Source organism: Anopheles funestus, chromosome 2RL (genome assembly GCF_943734845.2).
Source record: "Anopheles funestus chromosome 2RL, idAnoFuneDA-416_04, whole genome shotgun sequence".
NCBI classification, from domain to species: Eukaryota; Metazoa; Arthropoda; class Insecta; order Diptera; family Culicidae; genus Anopheles; species Anopheles funestus.
In genome coordinates, this window is record NC_064598.1 from 1,255,505 (window position 1) to 1,268,523 (window position 13,019).

Below are 13,019 nucleotides of genomic sequence, written 5' to 3' on the forward strand. Positions count from 1 at the left end.
AGGGGGACGCATGCCAGTAGTAGCATCGATACCGAACGACCATTAGGTGGCAACTTTTCCGCAGTGTCGCTCCTGGGGAAGAATCCACTGTACAAGCTTTTATGTTCCCGCTCGGTGGCATTTTCGTAATCTGTTGTTATGCAACCGAGCGGGTACGGGAATTTGCCGTCTGAAATGGTACGACTCGCGATAATGGAGAAGTTTAAAGTCGCCGTCGAGAGTGAGCGAAAGGTAGCACTGAACTGGGTTTACTGTATATGTTTAGAGCGTGAAGCTGTAAATTGATTGTCACGCTGTTCACGGGAGCTGCACGATTTTCAACTTAATTTGGGTTAAACTTTCCAAACGGCTCCCACCTCGGGATGGATTCATCGGATCGGAAAAGTGGCACTTTAAGTTCTCCTGTCAGCTGCCCTGCCCTGCCGTAACGAGATTCGTGCAAAGTATCGTTTCCCGGGAGGTAACCTGGTGGTCGGTGCGATGCCATTTGTGCGATGGACGCTGGCAAAGGAAGTTTTTCCAAGTTTTCCACCATTCAATCTCTTTCGAATCCTTTCAATCGTTCACCATGGACAGGAAGGGGCAGGAACCGTCGTTTGTAAATGGAGCGAAGCGTAAAGCACATTTGACAATTTCCTTTGGGCGCTGGTAAGCTTATCCATTTGCGCCTTTGCCCTCTCATTCTGCTTGTGACAGTTGTCAAAAGTTTGTCTTGGCCACAAAATAGTTAATCCTCCGGCATTTAACGAATTGATCCTCATGTCGTTTTCCATTTTTCTATCCACTTGTCTGATTGGGTTCCTGCACTAGATAGTCTCGGAGACTTTCGCATGCAATTCGCTGCAGCATAGAAATGGATCCCTGGCCGGTAGGGATTGTTTTTCAACAAATCCAGCACGCGGTTGGGTGGATGGGGATACTATACTGACAAGCGTGTGTTGTGGTTTTTTCCTTCCATTCTATCATTTTTATTTCACGCTCTTTTACGAAACAACCAGTTCGGTGCGCTTGTTATGCTGGATTGCCGGCACACTGAATCTTTCAAAGCGACAACGTAGAATGAAGCACGCTGAGCTTCCGCATTTTCGTGTTGCTGTGCGAAACACAAGGACAAGTTGAGCTTCTTACAGGTTCGTGGGAAGATACTTGCCATTATCCGGACATCACACAGAGACGATTTACGAAAGCCTTCAGAAACGTTACATGTTTCGGGTTTTCGGCAGGAGTTGTGGAGAAAAATGAAGCAAAATGTATGACGATTATCGGAGAGTCTATTTTCCGGTTGAGCAAATTTTATGCTATACAACTATCACCTTGCCTAAAAGCGAAACAATGTTTGCGTTTGTGCGTCACTCGGTGCCGTGAAGTGTTCTACGGTTCCTTGAGTAGAGCTTACGGATGAGTGTGGTTTATTTGAAAGCAGAACAGTAAAGCGTAAGGTGGGTGCTTTTGCGTTGGGAAAGTTGTAATGTTTGTTTAGAAATCCTGTCAACTAAAAATTGAAGGATTAAATTAGTTATACAATCCTGTCTTTCACATGACAAAACAGGCATGATTTTTTTTCAAAAAGGTGTTTAAATTAAAAATTTATGAACTCAAGTTATTAATGTGGTGTTTCACTATAAAAGATTGTGAGTAAACGCAAGCAAACGTATGAGAGCGCGTTTACTTTGTCTAATGAATCTTTTGAACTATGGCCGAACGATTCTACAAAGGAGTACAAATTTTACTAACCATTTTTTTCCTTATGAAAGGTATGATTTATTTACCGTCTGTCCCGTTAATAAGGGCTCACTGCGTAGATGAAGCTTGTTCCGGTTACTGATATGAGTGTAGAAGATTAACTTCAATCAAGATTATTCAATAAGAGGCAAAGTTATTCGCATGTTTTGCGCATGAGAGAGTGAGAAAGAGAGAGCTCTTGCTTCAGTTTAGCTCAGTTGCTATAATTTTTCATTTGCTTTTCGCTGCCTTCATTCCATTCTAGACTGTCGGTGAAGATAGACGATTTGAAGAAACGCAAGGGAATGAAGTGAACCCGGGTTGATCGTGCCCATCGTGAAAGCGAGTGGCTTTCAAGGGCTTGGTTAAAAGTGTTACATACACAATTTCGTTGGTAATTCTTGGTACTAAGAAACCGACCTTCCATCCATCCGACCGTATATGGTGCAAGGAGCAAATTTGTCTCATATTCATGCTCATCGATGATGAGCTCTCGTGCTCTACCCGATGCATACGCTAGGCAGAAGACACTAGGACACAAGTTTCACTACAGCGCCAGATTGCCTGCGATACGAAGCTCTGCAAGAGGGACAACCGTTGGGACGTGGGAACTGGTCCATTCAAAGCAAAGGATCCGTAAGCAAACTTAGCGCCAATGGAGGCTAGTTTTTCATGGCATGCTCTGGAGGATTTCACTGCGACACACGCTCGGTGGTGAAGTCACAGCGTTGCGGTTTAGGGACCGGGGACTGTGCTGTGTTGATAAAAATCGTCTAAAGTTTTTCAATTCATTACGTGTTATCTTATTATTTTTTTTTAGCGACTCATGGTAGTTTTATGCTTTGTTTTGTGTACTGTATGTATGAGCCAAGTTTGGCGTTTAGTAACAGAGATGTGCGAAAGGTAAAGTAAGGCACATCACAAAAAAGAACTTTTAAGAGTAACAAAAACTATGTTGTTCTTTTGGAGAGTACCGAAGGAAATGAAGTGATTGCTACAAAATGATAAGAATATTTTTGTTCCAGCATGTGTGTGATGTTTTTGTGTTTGTGTGAGAAGCGCAATGAGTAAAGGTCGGATGACGACTCAATAGTTTAACAAATGTTAAACCACGTCGAATGAGACAATCAAATAATAATCTAATTTACCTGATACAAAAAAAAGAATGGTTCAATTTGTTGGTGTTTATTCGTTTGTTTTCTGTGCAAAAAGCAAAGAAACAAAACGGCAAATGAACCAAATCCGGCACGGAGAGAAAAGTTTTGCCCGTTTGATAATAACGCTACAACCATTTAAAGAAATGTCTGATTAAGCATAAAAAGATCTAAAACCACACTCGCTTCATGTTCCTTCCTGGCTTGGTTCAACTTTTTAACGATAAAAAACCGAACCGCTTAACATTCCCTTGTCGAGGCGTGTTGATAACGATGGGGCAAAGGCAATGCTTCTTCAAGCACGGACTGAAAACAACGTTAAGGAGGGGGTGGGCAGAGGTGTGGCACGCCGAAACCAAAAAGAAAGTTTCCTTCACAGCTTCACAATGGCAAGAAGAAGAATCTCATTTCCGCTTGATACGCCACAAAGGCGGAACTACAAAGGCGGAGGCTGTTTGTTCGATCGGATAGATGGTTGAATGGATGGATGGAGTCGTTTGGAGCTGGTTCAGCTTTTTTTTCTTTGTATCGATGTGTGAGTTCTTTTTACCAGTGTGCAGTCAGCCGTAATATGTAACGCTGGTGAGTTGATTTCGAGCTGGATTTTGGTCCAGATTGTTCGGGGACATCTGGAGAAACGACCGGACTGTACCGGATAACTTAAACGACAATGTTGGCGTGCGTGTGTTCGCTGTCTGGACACGGCACTACAGTTCATTATGCTTGACTAAATCATGGAAAGGAACGCTAAACCACAGGAAGCTAGTGAGAATGTAGACTTGATTATTTAGAAAACCTAAGACCGAGTTGTTTTTTTCCTGCTTGAAGCTCAATGGGCCATGGTTTGTCAAAAAGTAAAAAATCAATAAGCGAATTAAATCGCGATGCTCGGTTGATGAGAAAGTGAACCAACTTGTGGGTGAATTCATTCTACTTCAGTTTGGCTATGTTGTGTCAAAAGTCAAACCCGTAGGCTCTACATTGAAGCCCCATTTGGAGCAACCGACGGTGAGTATAAGCGGAGTTTCTTTTCCCATTTCCTTTTCCAGCGTTCCAGAGCACGACGTTGGGAGGGGCCAAACCTGGTAGCTACATCTACAAGGCTTCGAAGTGTGCAGCAATTCCCTAATTTACCCATTTTTACGATTTCCTTCTCGCACTAACAAGATAAATTTTATGAGTTTTAAGAAAAGTTGGAGCACTGCGGTGTGCAGATGGAATGGGAAAAGGGGTTTGGCGAGGTGGGGATATCCTCCCAATGGGAATTACACTGTGCATGCTCCCAGTTACCGTTGGGCCGCAGAACCGATCGTTTGATGAACATGAAATTAGTCGATTAATCTTGGCAATCTTCTACGAGCATTATTACCATGGATGGGAAACAGCTTAACGGTGCCGGGAAAGTTCTCCACGTTTTCCACCAGTGTTGTTGCGTGTCCCCGCAATGATGGTGGGAAGGAATCTGCCAAGAGATTTGTGAACGACCTAAAACCGGGTAGCGCTTGTGTACGGCCGAACATCGGGGTCCGGATCATTGGGTGCATTGCTTATGACAATGAGATCGTAAAAATTCATCCCCTGGCCGGGTTAGGTCCGCTGCTGCCGTGTCGTGGAGAACCGTGCAGCTCGTGTGCTGAAGTTATTTTACGCTCGCAGTCTTTGGTTTTCCGGGTTTTCTTCCGTCCCCGATAGAGGAACCGTACCGATATTCCGAAGCAGTTATTTCTAAGCATAAACGACCTTTGCTGGGCTCGATGGTTGCCAATCGCTGCCGGCTGTCTGGAAGATGAAGGTTGGCAGGAAATGCTTTTGTTTGTTCCAAACCTTTCACACCGTTTCTTAACAGGCCGTTATCCTGGGCGGCTCATCGCGATCATGAGCCAGCCGAAATGTCGTGAAGTGCCATATGTGCCATGGAAGCGGGCAACACGCATACACATGCATTATTTATGACCTTGCAAGCATTGGAAAATTTTATGCTAATACGAACACACAAAGGTGGCAGCCTCGGCATGAGACTCACTGAACATGATATCGTAAGGTGTAGGCAAAGAAGATTCTAACAGGCAGCTATCAAACGATCGTTTGCCATCTAGCAGAACCGTTTGGTGATATTATGCTCTTTTATCCTCACGGCACATATCTTTCCCTGTATGCATGTTACGTCTACATTCGGTCAAACCTTTCGTCCTCTAAAGGAAAGCGCAATCTTGTCTTGTGCGCAATGAGTATTGATTTCTGTTTTGCTTTGACCCATTCAAAAGTCTATCTGGACCGAAGGTACCTATATTGAAAGATTTTGTTTTCAAAGCTTACATACAGTTTGTTTGGCAGTGTGTACAACGAGCTATATATGTATGCTGTATAGCTGCTGCACTATTACCCCTCATTCGGATGCTAAATATTGTTCAATACACTGCGCAATGAATCACTCGCCTTGGGCATGTTAACATCTACAAAGAATGCATAGAACAGTAGTGAGTATTTATCGAAAGATGTGTTTGAAGTGCACTCACGTCATGCTGAAGTTTGGTGCATACTTACATACTTGAATGTTTTGAATCTTCTCCTATTTGGTATGTCGTTCAATTGGCAACAGTTTAATTTATTGTTAATTTTTGTTGTTCATTTATTTATTTTTACTGTAAAATATCATCATTTTCCTACAAGAAAAGGTATTGAAACTAGTCAAGATATTGTAAAACATTTGTTATTGAACATTTAATACATTTCACAACCATTACCCCTTACCTAAACTGAATGTATGATTCAATAGATGGTTTTCACATCACCACATTGTTAACATGTAAATTCAGTATTATGACTAAACATTCTAGGATATTCTAATATTTTTTAAGAGAAATATTGCCATCTTTCTTATTGCGGCTGTACCCAGGGTCGAAGACACTAGGAGGTTTTTAGTGAATAAAAATCTTAGGTTAGGTGAATAAAAGCTTAGGAGGTTTTTAGTGAATAAAAAGCCTTAGTCCGTACAGGGTGCTTGTAAAAAGTTCTTCTTCTTTGTGACTGAATGATCTCCAAGGCCATACCGGTAATTTCTGTGTTATTAGAATTCCACATAACCGGATAATCAGTCCTTGTCGCGGCGAGACTGTCGAAATCGAATTTGATATCCGGTCGTGTCGTGTGAACCCTTTATCACTTACATCTTTTGTTCTCTCCTCGTTAAATCAAACATTATAAAATTTAAGACCTCTTGAGATTTTAGTACCAGAAAAAGAGGCGGCCCTGCGGTCTACGTGTTAAAGGGCGCTAGTTCCACACGACAGAACCGGGTATCAAATCCCATCCGGACCGTGTCTTTTCGTAGCATGGACTGACTAATAGTGATGGGACATACGATTCATTTCATGGCTCGACCCGGAGTCGGGTGCAACAAAATCGGAATCGATTCCGACCCGTGGGTGCAGCGGGTTCGGGCCGACCCGTAAACATAGGTAGGTTCAGTAGTTCCGACCCGAACTCGCTGCACCCACGGGTCGGAGTCGCTTATGGCAGCTTGCACCTACCGGAATCGTTGCACCTACTGGACCTACTTGTATCTACGGGTCGACCCGAACGGGTTCGGGTCGCTTATGGATGGCTCCGACCCGGTATTTTCGGGTCGATCCGCACATCACTAGCTTCTTTGAGTGTTCTTTCAAATTGTGGTGATGTTTTCCATGGCAGCAAATCGGGTTTCTCTGCATCACTTCTGTACAGCCATATTTGGTTATCCTTTTTAGTATCCCTTAAAAGAATATGATTTGATCAAAAACTAGTAACGACAATAGCATGTGCACTGTTTGCAAGTACTTACATTTGAATGTTTAGGACATTATGACATGGTTTTTGTGTAAATCTGCTCCATATTGAACTGTAAACATGCATGCATTAATGTGCTAATATGTAACAGTAGATGATCAAACTGATCCCTCAAAAAAACACTCACTTGTACCAAGAAAGTCGTCTAACTGTGAGACCAATTTTTAAGCGTTTAGATTCCTTGATGATTTCCTGTAACATAAATTAAACATTGTCGGGTTCTTAGTTTTAAACAATATTTTCGTTCGTAGTTGTGCAAACCCACTTACCGAAATATCGCTGACAGCTAAACCAGCCAACAAATTAGATAACGTAATGGCGATTATAATAAACAGCATGAACATGAAATAGCTGTATAGATTAAACGTTATATTCGCTGCTCCATACTCCCCTGTAAAGCGTTAGCGGGAAATGTCATATTAAATTACAGCGCGAACGATAATTACAGCTTACAAACAGAAAAGCTTACCTGTGTACCATACCAAAACTTGCAAAAATTTAGCGTGCCATGCTATTGTTTGTATTGTAAAATCGTCGCAGTTAGTTACATTTGTAGTTTGATTTATGCTACCATTTTTTAATTCACTTTGTGTACTTGATTCAGCAGTTTTACCGCTATGGTACAAATACAGTGCGGACGTTAGGAAAAGCCATGAATATACTAATAAATATTTAAACATTTTGAAGGCAACTATGTCTAACATGTTTATGAACTCCGCAGAGAGTTCGTAGCTGGCAAGAAAGCTTCTCATTGTCAACCCTACAAGAGCAGTGAGGCAAGTTAGAAATAACTTATCATTTTCAGTATAATATGCACAGCACATCATAACAGTTAAAACAATTTCATGAAACAGTACGCTAAAGATAAGAAATTCGATTTTTTTGAAGATAAATTTCAAGGTGTTTTCAATATAATTGATTGTATTTTTAATAGGTTTGTATTTAGAATATTCCCAAAGGTTTAAAAAAGAACGCGATACACAAAGGGGAAGAATAAATTTCAAAAACAGAAGAGAAATTAAAATTCCCATAACAAAAATCATCGCTGATCTATTGTGTGGTGAGAACCAGAATAGCACAACCAAAGGCACAGACAATCTTGCTAGCTGTATGGGCTTTGTAATTGATGGTGGATCGCGTATGTAAAGCAAGGTTTTAATAACCGGATGTTCGATAAGCTCTAGTCTTATTTCCTTGTGGATAGTCCAATCGGCAGATATTTCTGACACATCTGTAAATTTCATCAGAGCAGGCATAACGCTCATCTGCTCATGCTTAGTTTCACTTGTATGTTGAGCTTTGTTGAGCTTGAATTTCGGTGGAACGAAATTTTGCAACATTACGAAAATGTGGGATTGATTACATTTGTTTCCTTCAAACCCTTCACCGATAGTGTAAATACACTCATCAAAATGCTCCTTAAGCACCGTTGGATCAATTTCATTAATTACAAATTGACCGTAAATATCCTTCCCACCAATGTACGCACCTTTTTCTAGCAGCAGCTTCTGCGTGCGCTTTAGTTTATATTTGATTGCGAAAGCTAAAGCGGTCTCTCCATTGCCATCTTGCTCGTCAATATCGAATGAGGGTATGTTTAAGCAAAGGTTCAAGCATTTAAAAAATCGACAATTTGTACTATTTTCATCAATACCATTTACCAACCATTCAAGAAGGGTTTTTCCCAAGAGATTTTCAAAATTTTGATTTAATTTCTGAATTAAATATTCCAGCATGGTGTAATTCCCATTCTTGCAACATAATTCAAGTATATTTTCTGGTAATATACTTGACAATGGGCCTGTTCCCTGGTTGATGTAGAATTGTGAGAGTGTATTGATAAGACGTTTTGCTGCCTTGTCATTTCCCGCTTCGATAGCCATTTTCAATAAAGTTTGCATGTCTGTGCTTGCGTACAAACCAAGCGATTCGTTTTGTATAGGCGTTTTATAATTACGCAATATTTGTACCCGATACCATTCATTTTCATCGTTTGGTTTTGTTTTGATTTTGTTAAGCAAACGATTCCGAAGTTCGATGCACTCAGTTTCTCGATTATATTCCATGTTTCGAGACGTTGTTCCAGATTGATTATCACTAGGTTTGGTAATGGTAGCATTCTTTTTCAACAGCATTAATGTGAGTGTTGTAACGGCCACGACATTATTTTCATTTATAATGTCGAAAAGCAAATCTAGTGCAGTTTTGCCATCATGTGTCTTTTTATCCACTTGCACTTCTGGAAATGATAGAACTGTCTCTAGGTTTTCCTTTTTGCACGACCGTACTGCACAATGTATCGGGTAATATCCATTTTCCGTTTTCTATAAAGAAAACATACAATAAAGCTGTAACTGTTGTTGTTTCATTTACAGACGTTTTTCTGTACCGACCTTGTTAATTTTAGCACCATGCGTTAAGCATGATATGGAGTATAGAGGGCTTTCATCGTTTGCACTCGCTAGGATAATGCCAAGCACTGATTGAAGAATCTTAGTGTAACTTTTCCCACATGCGGCATCCTTTCTTGATGTTTTCAGTGTATGTACGAAGGCTCCCAAATTTTTGTTCTCAAAATGATTCACTAAATCCGTCTAGAACATAAACACAATTTTAGCACACTAATTAATATGGACACTAATGTATTTTTTTTATTCAGGTAGAACGGCCACTAATGTAATTTATGCTCCGATAAAATAAAATGTGTACTTGTAATATTTTTTCAGGTTGTTCCATTTTATACTTCTAAACTTATTAAAGCAGAACCACAAACAGCACCGTACGTATTGACTGTTCACGAAGAACTGAACGCAAAACCGGGAACGTATGAAACAGATAAGGCTATGAAATCATTTGCATTAAAAGTAAGTTATTACTCACACATAGTGAATCAGTGATTTCGAAAATGAGCTGGTCAACGTAGTGAAAAAAAATTTAGAAAGCATAACGAGTTGCGATTATTCTCAATCGTACTAATTTCGGCGAGAAACATCCGCGGAATTGAATGCATCTTTTTGTGTTGTTTCGTCACAAGATTGACGATGCAAAACTAATGCTAAGAAACGAGCATTTATTTTGAGTGATCACTCAGTTGTAAGGCGACGTTCGTTGCCAGGGTTGTTTTGTAGTGTCGTGGTCAAATCCTGTTCGTTCGCGATAAGCAACGGAAAAAAACTCCAGCTTGACATAGGAAATAATCTCATCCAGTGATGTAGTTCGCACGTCATAACCCTATTCCGATCAGAACGATCACAACCAAACGGCTTGTTTCACGAATCGGGGGATCAACATCAGAGCTAAGTGCCGCTTGAAACAGTTGTAAGAGAACATGGTGAAATCACTCTAGTGAGCGATTCTAACAGACAGTCACAGTGGACAGTGTATGAAGCGTGGATAGCTGCAAGCATTGTGTATTTAGTTTTGGTCATCTAAAGATCTTTCTGAAGGAACTGAAGGAAGACCTGTTTATTTTACGTCATGATGAACGGCATGGTAACATTGTCCGAGATCTAAAAGAAGCCTTGCATGATATATAATACGATGCCGAAAAAATAAATAAATTAGAATCTACAAGAAAGCACGATATGTTACATTATGGTTTATATACCATCAAAATGCGAAACAGTACGTTAATCACTCCAACCAAATACCTTATCATAAGCGCACCACTACAGACGCAGAAAAGAATCAAATTATGACATTGGTGATCATATAGCTGAATGTAAGAAAGAGAAACCGTTTTTGGAAGTTGCTAAGAACGTTCGATCGTACGAAGCGAATTCGTAATCCCGTTGCGATAAGGCACAGAACAGTCATACGGTACAAACAAGCAAACAAAAACATAAATAGAAAATAAATATAAACTTTATTTCCCTAGCGGTATGCGAATAAATGTGATGATGAATCATTTAATATGAAATTTGATTTCTCATGCCGGCTAATTAGATGAGCACAGTAAAAGGGCATGTAATATGTGTAAACTTCGTTTGAACGAGTTTTGCTTTGTTTTGACGACATGTTGACGGCTTGACGGCAGTTTGACGACTGAGCTTATGAATTTATTCCCAGAACATTAGCAGTAGTTCAAATAGCACCGAACCCTTATTCATGGTAAGGGTGATAAGATCACGTCAATAAACAAGATACATAGCATAACATATTTTTCAGGCAATTCTACAAGCTTTTAATCATCTTCTAATTTTCACATGTCCGAGTTGTGATTCTGATATGATATAGTGGTCCTACCTCGTACTCACCTATTACTCAAGCCGTGTTTATCATTGAGTAAATTGATTTGATAGGTTTGTTTGAAAACTGGTGATATTTTAAATTTGTTCCAATTTTGTTTTTCCTAACCTTTAGCTGACCGATCAGTAGAGATCAGTTGAAAGCCTTGAAAATATTGGAGTAGTTCCACTGTTTGAAGTTTTCTCACTTCAGTTTGGGAGGGTTGGCGATCTTCGACAAAATGGTTATCTTAAACCAAATCATCTCTTCTTCGGTCTATAATAAACACTGAATTTCATAATTCATAATTTATTCATACTAATTCAAATTAAAATTCCTTCAAACTAAGGATTCATAATTCAATAAGGATTCATGAATCTTCAGAATAGCGATTCAGAGTCATTCATTCGAACTCTCGCTCGTTCGGAGATTCGCTCATATACATGAATCTGAATCAGGTCCCTTTATTGGTTCTTCTAGGCACCTTCTTCGCAGCGAAAAGTCTCTCTCTCTCCCTCGAATCCCCCTCCCCATATGTGACTGTAACCCTACTGTAACTCAGTAACCTTACCTGCGTTACGTAGTTGTGGATTGATCCCTGAAAACATTTCGTTCGCCGTTATGTTTTATAAATGTTAAAGAAACGAATTAATAATAACTGTTTGCGCCTATGATTAGGCAATTTGTATTGCACATAGGGCGATAATTGGGCTACATGAAGATAATAGAGGAAGTGGTAGAATTGCTATGAACATTAGTATGAAAGAAAGGCGTTAGTCTAAGCTAAATGCTAAATACGCTTCTTTTATTGTACAACGTTATGGAAAATTAGGACTAGAAATAAATTAAAACAGAAATTAAATGCCCCAGGTTAGTCAAGATGTGTGTTCTTGCCAGATGTGTTGAAAGATAGGAAAACATAGATGAAGTTCATAGCCGTCATCATAGCCGTAAAGTGTTGTTTTTACAAAACCAAAGTAAAGTGGCTTTCAATCGGAAAAAGCAATCCAAGGATTATGATGTTTATCATTGGAGCAAGTGAGTTTAATGGTAACGGTTCTGATTCCAAATGAAGAAAGAATGAAATTAAAGGCGAAAATTTGCCAGATTGAATGATTCAAATTTTACCCCGTTCATTCAATTGATTGCCTTACCCGATCACATTGTCTCACAAGCAGCGAATGAAAGTGTATCGTGGTGAAAGCTCTAAGTGGGATTGAATTTTGCAAATCGCTTTACTATTGCCTCAAGTTAGCAAGTGCATGGAGCTGCAGGGGTTTTCTTCCGGAACTACGGAACCTTTGTTTCGTGTTCATGGAAGTAAATTGTGTGTAAATTGTTTTAAATTGGAGATTGCACCATCATAAAATTACGTGCTGTGCCGATGCACGAACCCGTTGGGTGGATGAGAACTTTTTTAGTATTCCCCTCCGTTTTGGCCTGCTCTAGTGCCTAGCCTAGGGTAGGTGTGATTGAATCCTTCGAGCAGAGGAACCACCTTTAAGGGGTGACATTTGAATATTCAATGTAATCACAAATCTCACCGACAACGATCTCAAAGGAGCTCAAAAATAATTCACTGCACTTGAAAAGATTGCCCCTTGCTAACTAAAGCTTTGTGGTTTGGTACGGGAGCTCGCATAAAGTAGAATATGTATATAGAGAGGAAAACACGAAAGGAAACTGGGCGAGCATGTATTTGGGAAAGTTTTCGACCTAATCCTGCAAAATTTGTAAAAAAAAGAGGCTTCATTAGAGCTAAATCGATAGCAATGCTCATCGCACTTCTGGTGCCCTCATCAGTTTCGTTTTGCAAGTGGATTTGATGATCTCTGGAACGGCATAACGATGAAACGTGCTGTTGATCCTTGTCGGGCACCGTTATGAAGGACAAAGGACTTGATATTTAGAGACATTCGGAATGCTAGCACAGCGACTAGGCAAGTGACAGGAACTCAAGATTGTACCGAGTGGTAGCACAGAAAAGCAACAACAAAAAATAATAATAACAAAACAAACTGTATGTTTATGCATGAGCAGAACGAGAATTCATAAAACTTCATAAATAAACATACATTCTGTTTCCATTCG

General features: G+C 40.0%; 1 protein-coding gene across 2 annotated transcripts; it reads right to left on the reverse strand.

Annotated features, from left to right (window-relative positions):
• Positions 1-5,570: 5,570 nt before the first annotated feature.
• LOC125761522 (transient receptor potential cation channel protein painless-like) lies at positions 5,571-9,583 on the reverse strand. 2 transcript variants are annotated; one of them, XM_049422725.1, is made up of 7 exons: positions 9,411-9,569; positions 9,095-9,295; positions 7,171-9,025; positions 6,971-7,092; positions 6,829-6,893; positions 6,697-6,753; positions 5,571-6,627 (listed from the first exon to the last, which is right to left on the reverse strand). In XM_049422725.1, exons 1-7 carry the CDS (start codon positions 9,435-9,437, stop codon positions 6,471-6,473), a joined length of 2,484 nt encoding a protein of 827 aa, XP_049278682.1. In that variant the 5' UTR covers positions 9,438-9,569; the 3' UTR covers positions 5,571-6,470. The 2 variants fall into 2 exon arrangements, with proteins under 2 accessions (XP_049278682.1, XP_049278683.1); XM_049422726.1 differs by lacking the exon at positions 9,095-9,295 and having other exon boundaries at positions 7,171-7,316; positions 9,411-9,583.
• Positions 9,584-13,019: the final 3,436 nt, after the last annotated feature.

Excerpts from the sequence above, each read along its gene's own strand:
- LOC125761522 (XM_049422725.1), bottom strand. The coding sequence starts at position 9,437 with ATGGAACAACCTGAAAAAATATTACAA. Across the intron at positions 9,296-9,410 it reads AACCTGAAAAAATATTACAA|ACGGATTTAGTGAATCATTT; the intron begins GTACACATTTTA and ends TTTATGTTCTAG. Across the intron at positions 6,754-6,828 it reads AGACGACTTTCTTGGTACAA|TTCAATATGGAGCAGATTTA; the intron begins GTGAGTGTTTTT and ends GCATGTTTACAG.